Source organism: Python bivittatus, unplaced genomic scaffold (assembly GCF_059951505.1).
Source record: "Python bivittatus isolate LINGU-HERP-01145 unplaced genomic scaffold, Pbiv_v1 ctg000480_np1212, whole genome shotgun sequence".
NCBI classification, from domain to species: Eukaryota; Metazoa; Chordata; class Lepidosauria; order Squamata; family Pythonidae; genus Python; species Python bivittatus.
Genome location: NW_028277075.1, coordinates 96,253,072 through 96,272,870, shown reverse-complemented (window position 1 = coordinate 96,272,870; position 19,799 = coordinate 96,253,072). Strand labels below are relative to the sequence as shown.

The following is a 19,799-nucleotide window of genomic DNA, read 5'->3' as shown; positions in this document are numbered from 1 at the left end:
TGAGCAACCTCAATTACCATGGCCAGTTTTGAGAAGTACTGGGAGTTGAGGTTTACCTCTGGAGAGCCACAGGGTCCCCAACCCTACTTTCACACAATCATCTTGTATTTATGGCACATCATCTCTCTGTAACTTCACTATTAACACCATATCCCCTTTTCTCACTCTCTCCACATATGCATCTCTCATGAGATAATTTTCCATGTATTTGACAATGTTCCCAAAGCTTAGGGCATAAGAATGGTACTTGCATGTAAGAAGCCACAATACTCTGTGTTATTTTCGCTGCAAGATATGAACACATCTATTCCTTTTAGCCTTTCTTTCTTCCATCCACAGACCAATAGATAAAGAAGTAGTAAAAAGTAAAAGCGGAAGACACTGGAAAAAAAGCTCAAAACTGGTAAGTGTTGGCCATGTCACATTATCAGAATTACATGCATAGTTGTCATGGTGACTGTGTTTCTGGAACGTTGAGCAGCACTATTTTATTTGTACTTTGCAAAGCCAGCATTGCCATCACAAATCCACCAGCTTGTGCAGTTGCGTGACTCTGCTGTTGTGGTTTTGGATTTCATCTACTATTCAGAATTTATTAAGAGCTAAAATCTAGGTTAGCTTTTCTTTATTAGGAACTTAATTTTATACTCTTAGCAAACAGCATGCTGTGAGAAGACAGACAGAAATTTAGGCAGTAATAAAAGCAAGAGGACATATGTATGATAAATCATTTGAAACCACACGACTGTAATACCCTGAAAAATGTAACAGCCCTAAACTTTCTCATATTATAACATGGCAAATTGCTTCCATATTGAAATAAAACAAACCAAGATTTTATCACGTTATACTTGGAAGGCCAAAAATCAATATAAAAAGTAGTTTCAGCATGCATAACTTTCTTAAAAAGAAAAATTCTGAGGTAAATGCTGCATCACAATCTAAATTGGAGCTGCAGTTGACTATTGCTGTAAGTAGCAGGGTTGTGGAATTAGATTCAGATTAGCAAAATTAGCAGATTAACATCTGCAAATGCAAGTGTAGGAAGAAGGCAAACTACAGATCTGAGTAATTTACTAATAAAAAATTAGTAAAAATCAGCTGGAAAAAAAAAAGGAAGCAAGTATTCAAGAGAGTACTTTGTTCAGTCCTTGTAGCCCCACAAATTTTAATTTGAGACATGCGTCTTTTGCCCCATTGATTGATTTCCAGATCTCAGGGCAATATTAGAAAATACAATAGATTCAGCAAACCTAAAATAGCCGAGTGCAAGAATCTATCCAAGTTAAAGAAGCTATCAAAAGTTTGATAAAGAAAATGGCAAAATGGCAGCTCTTCTGTCATTGAGATCACTTCTTAGAACTATCCTTTTTCCTCATTTATCTTTTAAATTTTCCTTTGTAGTATGTATTTCTGGGTGTTTATGTCTACTGTAATTTAATAATCAGTTTACTATTATGCTAGAGTGAATATTATTTAATGATTGCATCAATCTAGTTATCACTGAATAAAGCTATCTGCAGAAAATGCACAATCTAGAATTTGGAATGAATATCCAAAATTTAAAACATCTTCATATTCTTGAAATGCAGAAATATTATTGTAGAAATGCCTCTTGAATTTCAAGGACCCACTTTACCTGTATTCAAAGACTGTGTTAATCAGTTCTGTGGTTTCTATGGTTTCTGTTATATGAGCTTAACCACTAGGTTTGTAAAGCATGGCTTATGGCTTTATTGTGAACCCATTCAGTTGTAGCTTAGACAAGAAACCATGGTTATGGTAAACAGTGGCCTGGTGAGCCCAGTGTTTATGTAAAAGTGCAGTTTCAGTAGGTTTCCATGTATTAGATTTCATGAAAATCAGCTTCAAATCAGCACCTATGCTTCTGTGGCATATTTACACTCCTAGGAGCAGATATTCATACATTCATTCATAGACGTGGCATACCAAATGCCTCATCGGTGTCCATAGGGATTCCCTGCAGACTTTTGCTATCAAGAAAATTACTAATTGTCTGCCTTTCAAACACTTCCTTCTAAATGGAGCTTGGCTGAAGAGAGACTGAGTGCCCCCGGTTGTATAATGAGCTTCTCCTATCCTCTCTAGTCTCTAAAATAATTCTCCATTCTACAAAAGCTGTTTCTAAAGGCTGTTGGATCAGAGGAGTGGGATCTGACTCCTGGATGGAGAAACTGAGAAAATTCATGGGATTGGCTGTTTCAATCAGAAATGCCTTTTGGCTTGCAAAAGTTCCAGCCAGTTCAAACAATGGGTGGGATGAGCTGGTGAAATCAACGTCTGCTGTGACGCTATTCTGAAAACTATGGTGCAAATACTTTTAAATAATAGAACTGCTCTTTATTCTAAAAGTTCAGAACATCCATTCTGTATCAAACATTTTTATATAGCCATTAAAAAAAAAACACACCACCACCAAGGCAATTTATGTAGCCAACATATAACTAAAAGCTTCAGTTTCAACCTGGTTTTGCTTCCTTAATATCTATGAGAGGTTCTTCTTTTTAGATATTTTTCTTCCTTTTACCCTTCATTCTTTTCTGATTAATAGGTTATTAATAAGTATAATAATCTCTGGGCCTGTTATCTCCTTTCTTAATACCAGATTGTCCAGCTGTGATGTATCAGTAATTGCAAGGGAAATTCCTATCAGCGTATCCTTTACTTCACAGGTGTTTGAAATGTTTTGTCACAAAGTGAATCTTTCACACTGTAATCATATACACACTTTCTGAGAGCAAGTCCCACTGAACTTAATGGAGCTTATTACTAAGTCATTACTATATATAGGATTGCATTATCTGTCTACATTTTACCATATCTTTTTTCTTGTGCCACAACTTGGAAACCGCCACCTTGCAGTTACTTCCAAAAAAGTCCCCCCCCCACTTCGGGGTGCCCCCTCTTCAGAATGTTTTATGTGGTTATTCAACTGTCTATTACTATTATTTATTTTAGCAGCTCTTACCCAGTCCTTCAGTGCACAAATTCTATGACTTTTTTCCTTTTCATACACACACACACACACACTCACAGAGCGAGCGAGAGAGACATGTACATATATGAGTATATCCTATATTAGATGTGTTTAATTTAATTTTCTGTGCTTGTGTTAAATGCCTTTATTTTAACTGGAATGTTGTAATAGAATTGCAATATAGAAATTAATTAAATGTCATGCTTATTAACAGTTGTGGCTGATTTGTCCATTAGTTGTTTAACTCACTTTATTCTTAAAAAACACAATTTTCCCCCAACTGACTGAACATATTGCCAAAGCCCTCCTATTTAAATGGGAGAATTAACTTCATACTAGTTTTCACTGAAGCTAGCAGTACTTTCTAATGGTTATCTTTTGCTAGCCTGAATGTTGCTCAGTAGCTGTAAAGAGGATAATTTCATAGAAGCTCTAAAATTCAAATTCTTTTTATCACTAATAAAGGTAAAGGCATCTAAATTAGAATCCATAGGCTGAGTAATACAGTATTCTGTATACCATAAATTTTGTTTTAAACTCTAGCATTAATAATTATGACAACTTTCATTCTGAAGGAATTCCATGATGAGTTGTTTTCATTTTAAATCATTGTTGGGCTATATTAATTCCAATAGGACATGAAACATATGTAATAAATGGTGTTCTTTAGTTAAAATCACAGAAATCCCTAGTAATGTATAACTAAAAAGGCTCAACAGATTTGTTTAGCAATTGAAGCCCTAATAACACCAGCTCAGTCTAGCAATACCATCAGATAATCAACCTAAGTTGCAATCCCTTTGTGCCTAATATTATATCCAATACCACAATTTTTCTCTGATTTTTGTATTCATCAAAGCTAGGTTTTCACCATTTTTGCTATGTTAAAACCATAGTATTATAAGGCAGTTTTGTTGGATGCCACAATGTTCAAAACCTGGAGATCTAGGAGTCACTGCTGAGGGTCTCAGATTGAATTAGTCCAGTGAAGTAGAGCTAAGACTGTGTTAATGGACATATTTTGTTTCCTAGACAACATTTGCACTCCACTGTGTTTTTATTGATGCCTGGGATCCTGATAGGTGAGAACAATCAAACAGATAGAACAATCAAGCTATCTAGATAACCCAAAGATAACTTACCTGCATTTACTCTAATACTACCTAATTATACACTGAAAGATCAAGATGACCTCATCCTTTAGGCAGCAGAAAGAATTTATCCTTTGCATTTCTCATTCACTTTAGTTTTTTTAAACTCTTGAGGGATTGTTTGTTTTTAATTTATTTTTATATAACATACACACAGTAGATGTTCTAGAAACTTCAGTACTTCTACTTTGGCTATGAAACTGATTTTAAAAAAACCCTTTGATCTGATCCAAACTTCTTCAGAACTTTTGTGAAGTGTACTATGAATACTAAACTGAACAAAATAGATTATATCCATTCTGAAATAAAAATATTAAAATCAAACCTCTGGATATCAGAAATTGAAAATGATTGATAGCATGTATCAAAGCTTTTCAGAGCATTGGGGCCCATTATTGCTAAGTGGTACTACTTTGAATAGGAATCTTTGGAAAAATTATTTATTAGCCATTTTTCTTTAATCAATATTGTATTACTGGCATCTTTACTTCTTTCTTATAATTTATACTATTTTAAAAAAGCAGCACTGGATAAAACCCTTGGGGGTTACAATAAAAGTCATCTAATAAAATATTTTTTTCCTTGTTTCACAGTGAATTTAATTCAGTTCAATTGAAAGCAAATCAGTCCTCAGTTTTTCTCTTGGACAAAAGGGAAAGTATTTAACTCAGCAGAACATTTTTTTATTATTATTGTTTTTAAATAATGATTTTAAATTTTATTGTCAGACGTCAAATACTAGTAGCTGATGGTATCTCTTGTATCTTGGCTAGTTAGCCATGCAGACTTGGAAAGATCATTAGAATTACAGGGACTTTGATGATTAATTAGGATGTGGATTAGCAAGCTGTTTCAAGATTGTGATGCATTCAGTGAACAGGACCATCTTCAGTTCAATATGTGTTCCTCATCCTAGACTATTATGATCACTAATATGATAGCAAACTATTATGATCACTAATATGATAGCATGTACACCCTTAAATACTTCTTCATATAAGGGTTCCTTTTGTAAAATAATACTGCGAAAGTTGCCAGCATAGCTAGCTTTCTAAAATGTATGGGTTTGTAGAAGTGGTGTGTGTGTGTGTGTGTATTTGATTACAATATTTTGAGAAAAATGGGGATATCCATGAAGACTCTATAGTTCTCATGGTCATCTGGTTACTGGTTACTTCTGGAGATAATCAGTAAGGTACTTGCGTGTACAATGAAACAAATATGTCTTATTTGTGCATAGCACAAGGTGTCAGATAAAAATATGTAGGATGCAATTCATTGTATATACTATATTCTGAAATTAAAATATATTTGCTCATGTTCTCAAGACATTTGCAAACTTCATATATGTAAGTTCCACAAAAGAAGTAAACTAAAGAATAATACTAAGTTTTCATTAGAGGTAATGTGCAGAATATAAAAGAAATTATATATTTTTGATTTTTAATGGACCTGTGGATATGGTATTTAATTAATTGACACCAATATTAGAATGTGGATACAACATGCAAATGAAGGGCCAAAGAATCTCAGATTTAAATATTTAACTCAACATTAGTTTTTGGTTATTTAATATTACAATATATACCCCATTTTTAAGTCAGGGATGTGTACCCCCTCCCAGATCAGTGTTGTGCAAATATGGCCCCCTTCCGGAAGAGAACATCACAGTGAGATTTTTTGTGTGATTTAATCATAATATTGACAATTTTATCAAATTTTACAAAACTGGTATTTTTTAAAAAAAATCTAACTCTTAATAAGACTAGAATGGGGTTCTTTTAAAATAGAAAAGCATTTTACGCTACTGCTCTTCTGGAATACTCATATTAAAAACCCTATGTAGCAAAATACAAACTGTAGCTAATAAAAGGTAATTCAGTCCACCATGATACTTTATACCATTAAATTCTGGGAATTCACAATAATATTGCGTTATTAGCATGTTGTTTGCACAATGGCATTGGTAAATTTAAATATAAAGACTAAAACAAAACTCCAAACTTAGACTGTGGCCATAACTGCTATGGGACATGTATTAATTTCCACCTTTGGATATGATTTTCAGAGCTAGTGCCAGCAACAAGTGCCAGTCTAAATAATTGGTTAGATGAACTAAAACTTCTTCATAAACAGAAATGGTGTTCATAAATCTCCATGATAGAAAGAATAATTTCTTTGATTTTATATAATTTTATCACAACCGACCAAGAATAAATAAATAAATAGACACATGAGGATAGTTAGCACTTTATATCCTCAAAACACCACACAAACATCCACTAATTGAGCTAATGAGAGGCTATTCATCTTATGGGGCCCAATTTCACTGGTTCTACTTCTCATTTCTGTCATCGTGCCAAGTTATAGAATCAGTTCTTCTACCTTTGCAAATGAGGGTATTTTCTCATTCTCTAAATATAGGAGCTTATTATTATAAGTTAGAAAGGTGGCAAAACATTTTAAATGTTAAAATCTTCTGTTAGAAAAATATAGATTTGTTAAACAACAACAACAACAACAAAAAAACACAGGGTTGGGCCTTGAGTTTTAAAAAAAGAAGTAATTTATGCATTAATGCAAAGAGAAAGAAATGGCTCTATGGGCAAAATTCAAGTACGAGCGACCAGCTTTTTAATTGTAAAGTATGTGCAACATTTTTAAAAATGTTACAACACTGCATGACCTGTAATGCTCACAATATTTACATCAACTGCTTACATAAAACCATAAAAACTCTAAAAAGGAGGGAAAAATCTGTATGGACTGAAACAAACTATTCCTAGCACCCACATCAATGCCAATATTAACCAATGAAATCGAGTGCACAAAAATACTTTACATAGTCTACTAATGTAAAGTATACATTGGTGAGAAAAGTACAAACCTAATTAGTTAAAAATGTCAAAAGAAGGGTTGGTCAATACAAATTCAGTTTTAGGGACAAAAAAAAAATCTTTAAAAAACTACTAAATATAAACACACATCCACCCATACACACACCCATGAGTATTCATGAATAGAAACATCTGTTTAGACAAGAGCAGAAAGCCGGCTGGTACGAAAAATGGACAACATTAACTCTTTAAACGTAACAAACACATCAACTTGTAACAAAAAATAAGAGTGCTAACTGAACTACACAAAGTATCATTTCAAATGAGTTTTCATGTAGGAATGGGGAGACTACCCTGCCATCACATAGAAGACAAAATGAACCTACCCAGCAGATGGAAGGATTCCTGTCTCCAGGCCACTGTAGCTTAGTGTAGTTAATTGCATTCCCTCAGACTGGGGTGTGGAAAACGGAATAAGAGCTGTCCACATGAGACTAGGTGATCTAAGCCCATGGTAGGGTTATGTGCATTGGAAAGGAGAGCTGACCATAGGAAAAATAATTTCCCTAAATCTGTTGTCCTCTGGGGCTCATATCATGTGGAAAATGGAGCTTGGGCCCAGAGAAAATGAACTAGGCAGGCAATAAGTACTCCTTATATAAGCACTACATTTTGGTTATAGACTTATTGTCATCAGCCTTAGATGCTGCTGATTACCAGTAATCTTTGCTAGGAGAGGTAACTAGGCCACTTTAAGGAATGAAGTTCCAGGATCAAATACAATGGTGGCTTCCAGATGAAGAGGTAGCAGGTAGTCCTAAGGACTCCATCTTGGGCCTAGGCGTAGTGAATTGGGATACCTGGAAAAGGGGGAAGGCCACTGCCATTCTAAGCAGCACCCACACTGAAAATGATACTGTGTTATAATTTCTTTCAAAGGTACTGGTATTTTGAGAAACCTCACAGCTTTAGGTTCATGTATCTGTAGTGTACTATCATCTTCTAACATATATGTTTCACATTTCTTTCAAACTTAACATAACATAAATAATCTGGTTAATAGATTCAACCTGCACATTTCTGCCACATTAATATAAATATATATATATATATATTTATATATTTATATATAGGAATCTGTTAATGGTATAAATAATTCTTATTAAATAAAATAAATCTGATATGTTACATAATACTGATAAAATCACTGGCTGGGATCCAAAGAACTACATTAGGTCCATCCAAAGACTTGGATATGCTTCAGCTGGGCTTTGACTAATTGCTACCTCTATCGAAAAGAACTCCATTGTATCAGAAATAATTGTTTTGGAAGTTGCCAATGGTTCAAGAACATTGGTAATCTCCATACTGGGAAGGAGATTTTGTTCAAGAGATACTTTGAAAAACCTTATAGATGCACTGAACTAGCTGTGGAGTCCTTTGGATCCTGGCCACTGCCCCTAGCAGTTTAGTAAGCCACCTTTCACCTTTAGTATTAATAAGGAAAATGCTGTTGGTATTGGCAGGCAAGGGAATTCAGTAACTGCTTATGCTCATACAGCCCATTGAATACAGTAAAAATATCCAAGGACAACTAGCAACTGAATCCCTTTCGTAATTTAGGAACACATTTTTGCTAAATTGTAATCTTACTGCTAACAATTAGCAATAACAATGAGTCCTACAATTGGGCTATTGCTCTCATACTTTAATAGGAATTGTGTTTTTTGCTTAAATAAATTGGAATAGCTAATTTAGGCTTAGTTAAAGCCTAAATGAAAAAATGAACGCTGATATGTTTCTGATTTCAAAGCAGGTAGCTAGGAAATTCTGTTAAAGCTGACTCAAATATTCTATCTAAATATTTTTAATTAAAAAAAATCTACAATACTATGATTTAAAAGTCAGGCAAATTAAAAAAAAAATGCAACCAGTAGTTGCAGCTTTTGATATCTTAATTTGACCTATGATCCCACATCCCGTTAGGAATCTGCAAGGTTTCACTCTCCTACAGGGACCCAAAATGGAGTACAGTACTTCCAGGCCAGGTTCATTCCAAACAGACACTATAAATGAACACTCAGTGGCAAAAAGTGTTATGTCATAATTAGGGGATTACATAATCATGCCTTTTCACTGCTGTTAAATACAAAAACAGCATTTTTTACATTATTATATAAAAGCATTTAGGCTGTATTTTTATTTATCACTTTACATTGGTAGTCTCTTGTATGTGTACTCAATAGAAACCGAAGAATTTTGTACACTATTCTTTTGTACAATAAAAGATAAAGTGTGCATTAGGTATGCTTGTACATGACAATAGTACACTATTTACATTTCAGATATCGTCATGAAATTCTGTTTTATCTATATACATAATGAAAATTTTGCAGAAACATTTGGACTATAATTTTATAATCACAATTTTAGTATTATAGAAAAAAGGGTTTATAGACACTCTGCAATCTTTAGAAGATCTGGATTAACTTCTCCCTCTTTACCAATAAGAATACTGTACCACTGTTTTGTTTAGCACCTTGTGGTGATTTTATATATATATATATATAAATATATATATATATATATATATATGAAAACTATGTGCATGTTTGACTATGTTAGAGCCAGATCAGTAACAAAGACATTCAATGTTATCTAGAGATCTTCCTCCTCTTGGGTTTTGGAGGCTTCAACTGTCTGTCTCCCTGTGGAATCTGATGCACCTAGGAAAAGCAAAAAGAAAGCCTTTAGGGATTAACAAGTAATGAAAGGACAGTAATGAACTACCAGATAACATTACTAAAATTCAATTCACATGTATTATCTGAAAAGATATCTGACTCAGCTAGATTAATTTTATTGCAGGCTAGAATAAAGATACAAACATACCGAAGAGCTGCCTATTTCAGTATATTGAAGCTAAACCTATATACATATTCATGGTTTAAATTCTAAGCCTCTTCCCCCTGTCTTTGCGAGTCAGTGGATATTTAGCCAATTTTTGGCTGGATTTGAGAGGTACCTGATATATGTTCATAAAAATTCTCCCCTAATCTGGCAACTATTGGTTCTTGCCTCACCAGTTTCATTCCTTACAGCACCTCGCTGATAGTCAGGAACATCTAGAACAATATATCATACAGCATCCTGGGACAGGTTTCCAGCTATGGATAGAGGTAGAAAAAATCACAGACCTTTCCCACATGTTGAAGGCCCTGGGACTTTTTAATGCATATCGTATCTATTGCAACGCACAGTAATGCATATAGACTACTGCAATGCGCTCTACATGGGGCTACCCTTGAAGAGTATCCGGAAGCTTCAGCTGGTCCAGAATGCAGCCGCGCAAATTATTTTTGGGGCCTGAAGGACCCACATAACATCGTTGCTCCATGAGCTACATTGGGTACCAGTTTGCTTCTGGGTCCAAGTCAGGGTGTTGGTCATCACCTTTAAAGCCCTACATGGCATGGGACTAGGTTACCTGAGGGACTGCCTCTTCCCCACGACTTCAATCCATCCCACCTGATCACACAGAGAGGGCATGCTCTGGACCCCCTTGGCAAAAGAGCTCTGACTAGCGGGGTTCAGAAGGCGGGCCTTCTCTGCTGTAGCCCCTGCCCTTTGGAATATCTTGCCCCTGGAGGTGAGATTGGCCCCCTCACTCCTGGCCTTTCAGAGGGATTTGAAGACCTGGCTCTGCCATCTGGCCTGGGGAGGGGAGGGAAGTTATCAAGTGTGGGGCTGGCTAGTCCCTTAGAGGCCTGCTGTTGCTGCCCTGAACCATTGGCCTCCTGGACTTTTTCCTTCATCTTTTGTAACTGTGTATATAGGCTTTTAATTGTATATTTATTTATTGTTTTTAATGAATTGTGAGCCGCCCAAGGTCCCCCATTGGGGGGAGATGGGCAGGGACAAATTTAATAAATTAAAAAAAAAAATCTAGGGGGCCAATTTGAGCCAACTCATTACTTCCATTTTAGATCTGATATATTTAAATCTACCTAATGAATTTATTGGGAATGTGTATTTTGAAATGTTATGCTCATTATCTTAAGCACTGCACAAAATCTATTTTCTGTAAACCTTCCCTTACTTCTGTGCTTCTGTTCCAGCTATGTGCTTCTTCACAAATGTTAGGCAGGGGGAGCCTTTATCCTCCCTGTTTCTCCACCTTCAGCTGTAACCCTGAAAAATTAAACATTCTGTACGAAATACTTACATTCCCAGACATTTTGTCAAGTTCACTCATGGCCTCATGGATAGCAGCTTCTAAATGGTTATTTAGCTTCCCACTTCTAAGATGAAAACAGAGGAATAGACTTACAATAATGCGATAACTTTTCAGTAGAATATGCTGTTTAAAAATATATATTACAACTTCAAATAACATTCCATTCAGCTTTTCAATAATAGTGAGAGACATTTTACTTTGTATATTTTCAATTTAATATGCATATACACACACATACAGGTAGTCCTCAGGTTACAATCATTCATTCAGAAACCGTTCAAAGGTACAACGGCACTGAACAAGTACTTACGACCAGTCCTTGGAGTTCCGGCTGTCAGTGTCCCTGCGGTCATGTGATTATAAGCTGGGTGCTTGGTGCCTGGCTTGCAATTATGTTGCAGTGAGCTGTGGTCAAGTGATTCTAATTTCCAATGTTCCCTGCCGGCTTCCCACAAGCAAAGTCAATGGGGAAGCCGACAGGAAGTCAGAAGTCCTCACTTAATGATGGTAATGGGGACTGCTGAAGTTGCCATTGCTAAAGGATGTGATCACGTGACATCACACTTTACAACCTCATTGCTTAGTGATGGCAATTCCAGTCCCAATTGCCATTGTTATTCATGTGTCTTCTCTAATTGTTCCTTTTTTATTATGACAAAGGTGTCATCTACATACCGGATCCATACTTTTGGTTGTATGTGTGGGAGTGCTATAGTTTCTAGACACTACATTACAATTTCTGCTATGATTCCTGAGAATGGTGATCCCATTATCTGTCTGTCTGTCTGTCAGTCAGTCATTTAATAACACTATAATAGTATAAATATATAGCAAAATATTGATACATATTCATATATCAGTGGACATATTAATAAATTATCAAAACCAGCATGGTATATTTGAAGAAAGCATTATGGGAAATGAAAGGAATAGAGAATAATATTAGGAAAAGTAATTAATGACTTAAGGATTTGAAAGAAAGAAAAGGCATACATTAAAAAGTGTTTGTTATATCTTTTTAAATATTATATTTAAAAAGAAGAGATGCATATAGATTCATATTATAGAATTAATATAATTTTACAAGAAATAATAAAACTTCTGGAGATACACTGATTAAAATTGTGGGATCTGGAAATCTCAAAATACTATAGAATTTGTGGGGGAAACAGCAGTATCTGAAGGCTTATCATATATTAACATTAGAACAAATGAATGAATATTTTAACAAGAGAAGTAAACATAATGATAATTTGCATAAATGTGATTTTTTCCTACTTAATAATTAACCATGTAAAAAGAAAGTCTGTGATGAAAACAGTGAACTAAATCACTTATACAGAAAGTTATCATTCTTCATGTGTATAGTCCTGAAAGACCTTCAAGGATATTATAGTTTTCTGAAATGGGCTCTGAGATCAGATTAATTTTGGTATTTATGCATGAACCAAATAACTATATAGATAGTAACTCTGTTCAAGCAATAATGTGCATAACCCAAAATGGGACAAGAGATGAGCAGCCCCTTCCTTCTCCTAGTTGTGCTGGTCAGTGAAATGATAGTCTCCATGTTTTCTCTCTGTGGCAGGAGGCCTTCCTGTACATGTGAATGCTCACATTTGAACTGGTTTCTCCTTTAGAAGAGTTTCACTCAAGTGAAAGCTATCTAACTGATAAGTGGATAGAAAGTGAAGTCATTTCAGTAAGGAATTTCAATGCTATCTTCACTCTAGAACCTAAACACATCAAAAAGGCATAACAAATGTACCAAGGTTCTAAATATATTTCTAAAACGGTTACATATTTTATTTTTAATAGATATATGAAAACCATAGTATCTAGGACAAAAATATGTTACTTTTTCAGCTGCAAATTACTTTTATTTTTAAAACATGCAACATCTGTTTGTGCAGAGGACTTTCAAATACCCTCTTCCTCTGAACATCTACCAAATCTGCCTCAGAAAGTTATCCCTGCCTTTTGAATAGATGTTGGTGTCTGTAAGGCATATATAAAATTCTATGGAGTAGAGATATATACACCCAAGGTAATAATCAATTTTTGAATGTTTATAAGAAATGGTAGAAATGCAACATTCCTTCAGGGAAAGAAATTAACACATCGATGGTTATAATATAACGCAAAAGACATGCAAAACCTGAAATTACTATGCAATACCTCAAAACTAAAATTAAAATTAAGAAAGGAGAATCGCTAGATGAGAGTTAATATGCAGTATCAAGAAAGTAACACATTTGATAGCACAGAAGAAATTTTCATTTTGTGGTTATGGAAAAAATTATTTCAAATTATGTTACATACCTAAACTTTCAGTTGTAAGGGCCCAAATTTTTATAGTCCTTCTGACTATGATTTTGATAAAAAACACCTCCTTTACTTAATTTGCAAGTATTTGTCAGAAAGGATATATGAAATGGACAATGAAGAGGGGCCAATAATGTGAAGCTTGTGACTGCATGGCACAGATCCCCTTAAATGGCGGACCACAAACATATAAACGTTTAAAAAAATGTTATTTGTATGGGCAACATTTAAAAATATTGCCAAATCTTAAGTTTCAGAAAAGAGGTCTATCTTGTAAGACATTAGCTTCCCACTGATGAGACAGTGTGAGAATTCAGTTGAAATTATTGACAATTTGTGAGATTTGGCACTTGTGCAAGATTTCAGATGATTTCAAAGTTTTTTGGAGGTAGGGGAACAGGCCAATGACTCAAAATGTTGCTATCTTGAATGCAATAGCTAAGAGTTTAACACATTGTTAATACTGGCCAATGTGAATGTAAAATGCAGAAAATACTGTAGACTACAAGGTCTTATATTGTCAGCAATACTTCTTAATCTAGTGAAGGAACCTATATATAAATTATGCAGAGGATTAAATAGGAAAATCTGAGAGGAGTTGAATGAAAATAATACTTAGACTAATTATATTATATTTAAATAATATTTACATATAATATATTTAATATATATTATATTTAAATATATATTTATATTACAGTTAACAGATCACAAAAAGGTTGTATGCATTTTATAAGCATATTTAGTTATATAGAACTGCTAAGATTGTCATAAATATTATGAGAAGGGAAATCCAGAGTTTTGTTGTCTGGAAAATGTTCTTCTATTGTTTGGGGATCAAACTAGAATATACAGTGGTACCTCGGGATACGAACTTAATCCGTTCCGTGACTCTGGGCGTATCCCGAGTTGGTCGTAACCCGATGCAAATTTCCCCATAGGGTTCAATGTAAATCCGGTTAATCCGTTCCGCCCTCCGAATTTGGTCGCACCCCGAAGCAAATTTTCCCATAAGGTTCAATGTAATTACCCTTAATCTGTTCTGGCGTCTGCGGACCACGCGTCAGGGGGAGGAAAACGGCCGGGCGCCGCGCAGCGGGGTGGGAAAACGGCCGGGCGCTGTGCGGCGGGGCAGGAAAATGGCCAGGCGCGTGCGGCGGGGCGGGAAAATGGCCGGGCGCTGCGCCACGGGAAAACGGCCAGGCGCCGCGGGGTGGGAAAACGGCCGGGCGCCACGCAGCGCGGCAGGAAAATGGCTGTGGACCACGTGTCGGGCGGAAAAATGGTTGTGGACGTGTCAGGGGCAGAAAAATGGCCGTACCCCGAGGCGGAGTTCGCACATCGAGGTAAATTTTTGCGGCCGGAGCTGGTCGTAACCCGAAAAGTTCGTTAGTAGAGGCGTTCGTATCCTGAGGTACCACTGTATATTCTACCAGCATGTTCACCCACTAAAGAAAAGAATGCAGTCACATAAATATATTTTTTCAAATTGCAAGTAAATATAGACATAGTATGGCATGTAGAGTTTCACCTCTATTATTTAACTGCATTATTTTTCAGATAGCAAATTAACTAGAAATATAGTTTGAAGTAGAAGTGATAAAATATTTGATGTCTTAGTTATCTTTTAAAAACTGGATTAGTGCATAAGAATGTTGTTTTTCATTTTCCATTGTTTTAGCATCTGCAGATAAGGAATTATCCAAGAAGCATCTAGAGAGAAGTTATGATTAGAACTCATGGTTTTTAAAAAAACATTCTTAAATTCTGGGGTTCAAAAATAATAACTGAAATAATATAAATATTAATTTTAATGGGCAATAGAAAATTAAATATAATTTCAGTTCAGTATTCAATAAAATCTTGATTCAATGGATCATTTGGGTGGAAGGGGTGCCCATTAATCCTACATGTCTGTTAAATCTGGAAGATACTTTTTTGCATGTGTAAAAAATCCATCCACTATTATGTGCATGTGTAATAGAATAGACTAGGCCTCTTCTTTCAAACTGATCATATTTGGCTATAGCCACCATCTTGTCCTATTCATATTACATGCACACACACACATATACATGCACGTGCGCACGTGCATGCACACACACTGTGAATATAGTTATGCTCCTGAACTAGTCCTTTCTTGCAACTGCTTGCAACAGAGAGCACCAATCAGTCTTCTTTGTTGCCTCCTAGCTTTGTGCTGGAAGCCTAGTGGCTCTAAGGAGTGCAACTTGTCCCTTCTCTTCTTTACCAAGACTACAATCTTCTACTACAAATGATGTTATAGCACAACCTGCTCGTGTGTATGATCCCTGATCTTCTCAATGCCTTTCCACCAATCTTCCCATCATTACTACTGATCTTCCAGCTGGCCCATGTACCCTCCTAATCTTTTCAATGTCTTCCCACCAACATCAGGAAAATCCCAGTTTTTGGATGTTGTCCATTATTCTAAGGAGGGAACACATCTGAGCTCAAATTTTGTCTTTTGCATCCAAGTTTTTACTATATCTAATATAGTATTAGATATATTACTATATCTAATATGAATATGATAACCATTTTAGATAATTTAAAAAAATGTTAAAATACCCAGAATCCTTAAATATCTATATGTTCAGAAATAACAGCTATGTGATGAAGGTACAGGACCAAAAGGAGGACATTTCTTCATATAAAATGAAATGGTATTAGGAATATAATTAGGAATACTGGATAAAAGGGGATTTATATATCCTTTATGTTTCTACTGCTGAATTTAGAAAGCCAGTGTTTATATTTATTTAACCTATTGAGTAATAATTATAATTTTCACAAGTGCAGGAATTCATTTTTACTCATCGTTGTCTCTTTTCACATAATGGAATATATTAAAATATGTATTACTATAGTTCCAATTCAATGGTAAGTATGTATGGGGATTTTTTGTGTCAAATCAAATTGTTACATATGTGTGCTTTTGCACCTCAATTATACTGCATTAATTCTCTCTATAGGCTATTTTTGCCTTGAATGCCTGAATTCATTCTGAATTCATGGATGTAAACTTTAGTGCCCTGGGATTTGCCACAGGGGGGCATGTCTTCCTGGGCTGAATCCTCATTCTGGGCTGAACTGCAACTGTGTCATAAGACTACCACAAGTACCAGTTCAACAAAGCACATTCAGTGTGCTTGAGACACCCTAGTTTTCATTGAGTTGTTGTATCTCCCAATTCTTCACATAGCACTAGAAAAAAGTGAAACACCATTTTTATTGTTTTGCATTTTTATCCACTATATGAAAGGTTTTTTTGACATTTATTACTTGACTGCAGCCCCCACCTTTCCCTGATTTGCCAAATGTATGGCCAAGTCTGAAGATATTGAACTGAATTGGAAATAAGTGATATTGTAGTGCCAACTGAGAAACAGAAGTTTGTCAAAATTAATCTGGCCATAACTGACAAATTTTGTACATTTTTCAATTTGGTTACCATAGGTTAATGTTTCTTAAACTTTTTTTCCTCTCTGGACCCCTTCCCACTTTTAAAAATTATGGAGTACCCCAAGAGTTTTTGTTTGTGTGAGTTATATTTATTGATATTTACCGTATTAAAAATTAAAATTGACACATTCACTGCTGCTACTACTTCTCACAATTGTGTGATGGGATTTTAATACTGTGTTATTTTTCAACATAGGCTGGCAAATAATTTTGATTTTGCAAACTCCTGAGAGGGTTTTGGGGGACCCCCAGGACCATGCTTTAAGAAACACTGCTATAAATCCTTATACTGTATTCTATTTTTTATGACCCAACATTTTAATACAGATTTAAATTATGTACTTGGATTTATTCTATTTCAGTCTTTTTATTTTTCTTGTTATTAACTCTGTATTTATTGTAGTATTACAATTTTTACTTGATTTAGATTGCCTCTTTTTTTTTAAGCATAAGTAAGTTACTGAAGAACTTTAAATTATAGGAAAGCAATTGTTTTATCTGTGTCCAGCACTGAACAGCATTATACATCTTTCATAAATAAAGGACTTAACAGGGCAATTCCCACCTTCACTATAATCACAACTTTCACTGCACTTAAAATTTCACAAGGCAGCATACAGTAATTAAACAAGTTGATGATTCTGAAACTAAGTATCACAGAATTAAAAGTGCTGTACAGGTAGTTCTTGGATTACGACCATTCGTTCAGTGACCATTTGAAGTTACGACAGTGCTGAATGAATGGTAGTTACGATCAGTCCTCAAAGTTCCAGCTGTTGCAGCACCTGGTCACGTGATCAAAATTTGGGTGCTTGGTGACTGGCCTGCATTTATCACTGGTTGTAGCCTCCAATGGTCACATTCTCCTGCCCTGCGCGAACTGCCTCTGCTTCAACTCCCCCCACCCACCTGGATCCCCGGCCAGCAGCAGGAGGAAGAAGATGGCAGAGGTCAGCTGGGGTGGGCGGCAGGGGTAGGTGGCAGAGTGCAGTGCAGCCAAAAGGGCAGAGTTGGGGGGAAATAGGTGGGTGGGCGGAACTGAAGCAGAGGCTGTTTGCGCAGGGCAGGAGAAGCATGAGATCCTGGCCTAATGACCACATGGTCCTGGTCTAACAACTGCAAAAGGGACTGCTGTTGCTAAGTGGCACAGTCACGTGATGTTTTGCTTAACAACCGCTTCGCTTAGCAATTGTGATGGAATGGACTTATGAAGGCCAGGCTCAGGGAGATAAGCGTGTTCTTAGCCCCCAGAAAGAGCGTGGGATGTTCAAGAAGATGAGGCTGGCACCTCCCTAAGGAATTCATGGTGTTGTGGTTGGCTGGCTTGGGAACTAGGGTTCAGTCTGGAGAGATTTCTGTCTTGAGGTTGGAACTAATAAACGCAACAGAATTGTATTTGCATTGTCTCTTGGAGTTTTTTGGGCTGAACCTGACAGCAGTGGAAATTCTGGTCCCAATTAGGGTTGTAACCCAAGGACTACGTGTACTGTGATTCAACTTTGCAATAAATTTCTATTCTAAGTTACATACTAGCAAGAAACTTTCAAATTGGCTGACTATACTGAATTCTGATAAATGTAATATCAAGTATCTTTATTACAGTCTTTGACCAGCCTTTACAGTAGGAAAATAAAAATAGTTTGGTACAGCAATTCATTATCAAGGAAAAATGAAAACAATAAGACCATAAAACAATGTATCTAATTAAAAGTTTAATGTAAACATAGACAGGATATTAAATGTAATATCCATTGCACCATGTATACATTTTCAAGTTGTAAAATATTGCAAATATTTAATCTGTTATATACCCTTAAATATAGTAGCAATAATTTTAAATGAAATTATCGGTATGACTAGATGTTACAGCTGGAAAATCTTTGAGTATGCACAAATGGAAAGTCTGGCTTACTTATATCCTCAAATGTAATTAGAACTTTTGTTGTTAATAAGATAGACTGGCTATTTTCTTTGTCAGCTATGAAGATACCTACATGGTACAATCATCCGCCAGGTCATAAATGTTATGTATTTTGCCTGCCCTGAGAGGTTAAGTGTCCTCTTATGGGAATCTTGAGTGTTGTGGAACTCCTCCACCCCGCCCCCCCAATATAATAAAAATCTAAAATAAAACCAAAACTGCAAGTAAGATATGATTGATCACTTGCTGCCACCACACACACACACACACACACACCCCTGCTAAGTCTGGGACGCATGCAAATGGCTAATATATATGGCTCAGAATCCTGAAGTTCTTATGATTTAGTTTCTCTATCAAAGAAATTGCTGCTTTCTTGTAGTGTCATCATCCCATGTGGCAGTGGGCTGTGTGAATGAGTTACGTACTTACAATACAACATAGAAAGACGTTAGAAGAGTAAAGAATTCAAATTCAAATTGAATAGAAAATGTTAAACAAAACTAAAATAGGCTCATTGAATTTTCAAGTTACTACTAACAAGAAAAAATGAATTGCATTAACAACTATATGGTGTTTTGGCAGAGGTAGGATTTCCTTTTTGCCCGTTATAATGCACAGGAAATATGCTGAGTGGGCAAAAGAAAAACTGTTATCAATACTGTTTAACTCATTATTGTTTACAAGACCTAATATTATTTGAGTGTAATTCTAATACCAGTATTAAATGTGTTCAATAATATTTCAGCCTGTAGTAGTCGTAGTAGTAGTAGTAGTTCTTCATAGACAGGATGTTAATGTTTGTGCTGAGCTAAACTCAAATGGTGATAATTGCTTTTCCCTT

The 19,799-nt window shown here is 35.6% G+C and overlaps 1 protein-coding gene across 5 annotated transcripts in view; it reads right to left on the bottom strand.

The window, feature by feature from the left end:
- Positions 1 to 696: 696 nt before the first annotated feature.
- MBD5 (methyl-CpG binding domain protein 5) overlaps positions 697 to 19,799 on the bottom strand; it is a 157,977-nt gene continuing 138,874 nt past the window's right edge. For 4 of the 5 annotated variants that reach the window (XM_088146532.1, XM_088146531.1, XM_088146533.1 and 1 more), the window contains 2 exons: positions 11,212 to 11,287; positions 697 to 9,712 (listed from right to left, as the gene is read on the bottom strand). In XM_088146532.1, coding sequence (XP_088002658.1) covers positions 9,641 to 9,712; positions 11,212 to 11,287 — 148 coding nt within the window. In that variant the 3' untranslated portion in view covers positions 697 to 9,640. The remainder of the gene's footprint in view (positions 9,713 to 11,211; positions 11,288 to 19,799) is intronic. The other variant, XM_088146534.1, reaches the window with a different exon arrangement.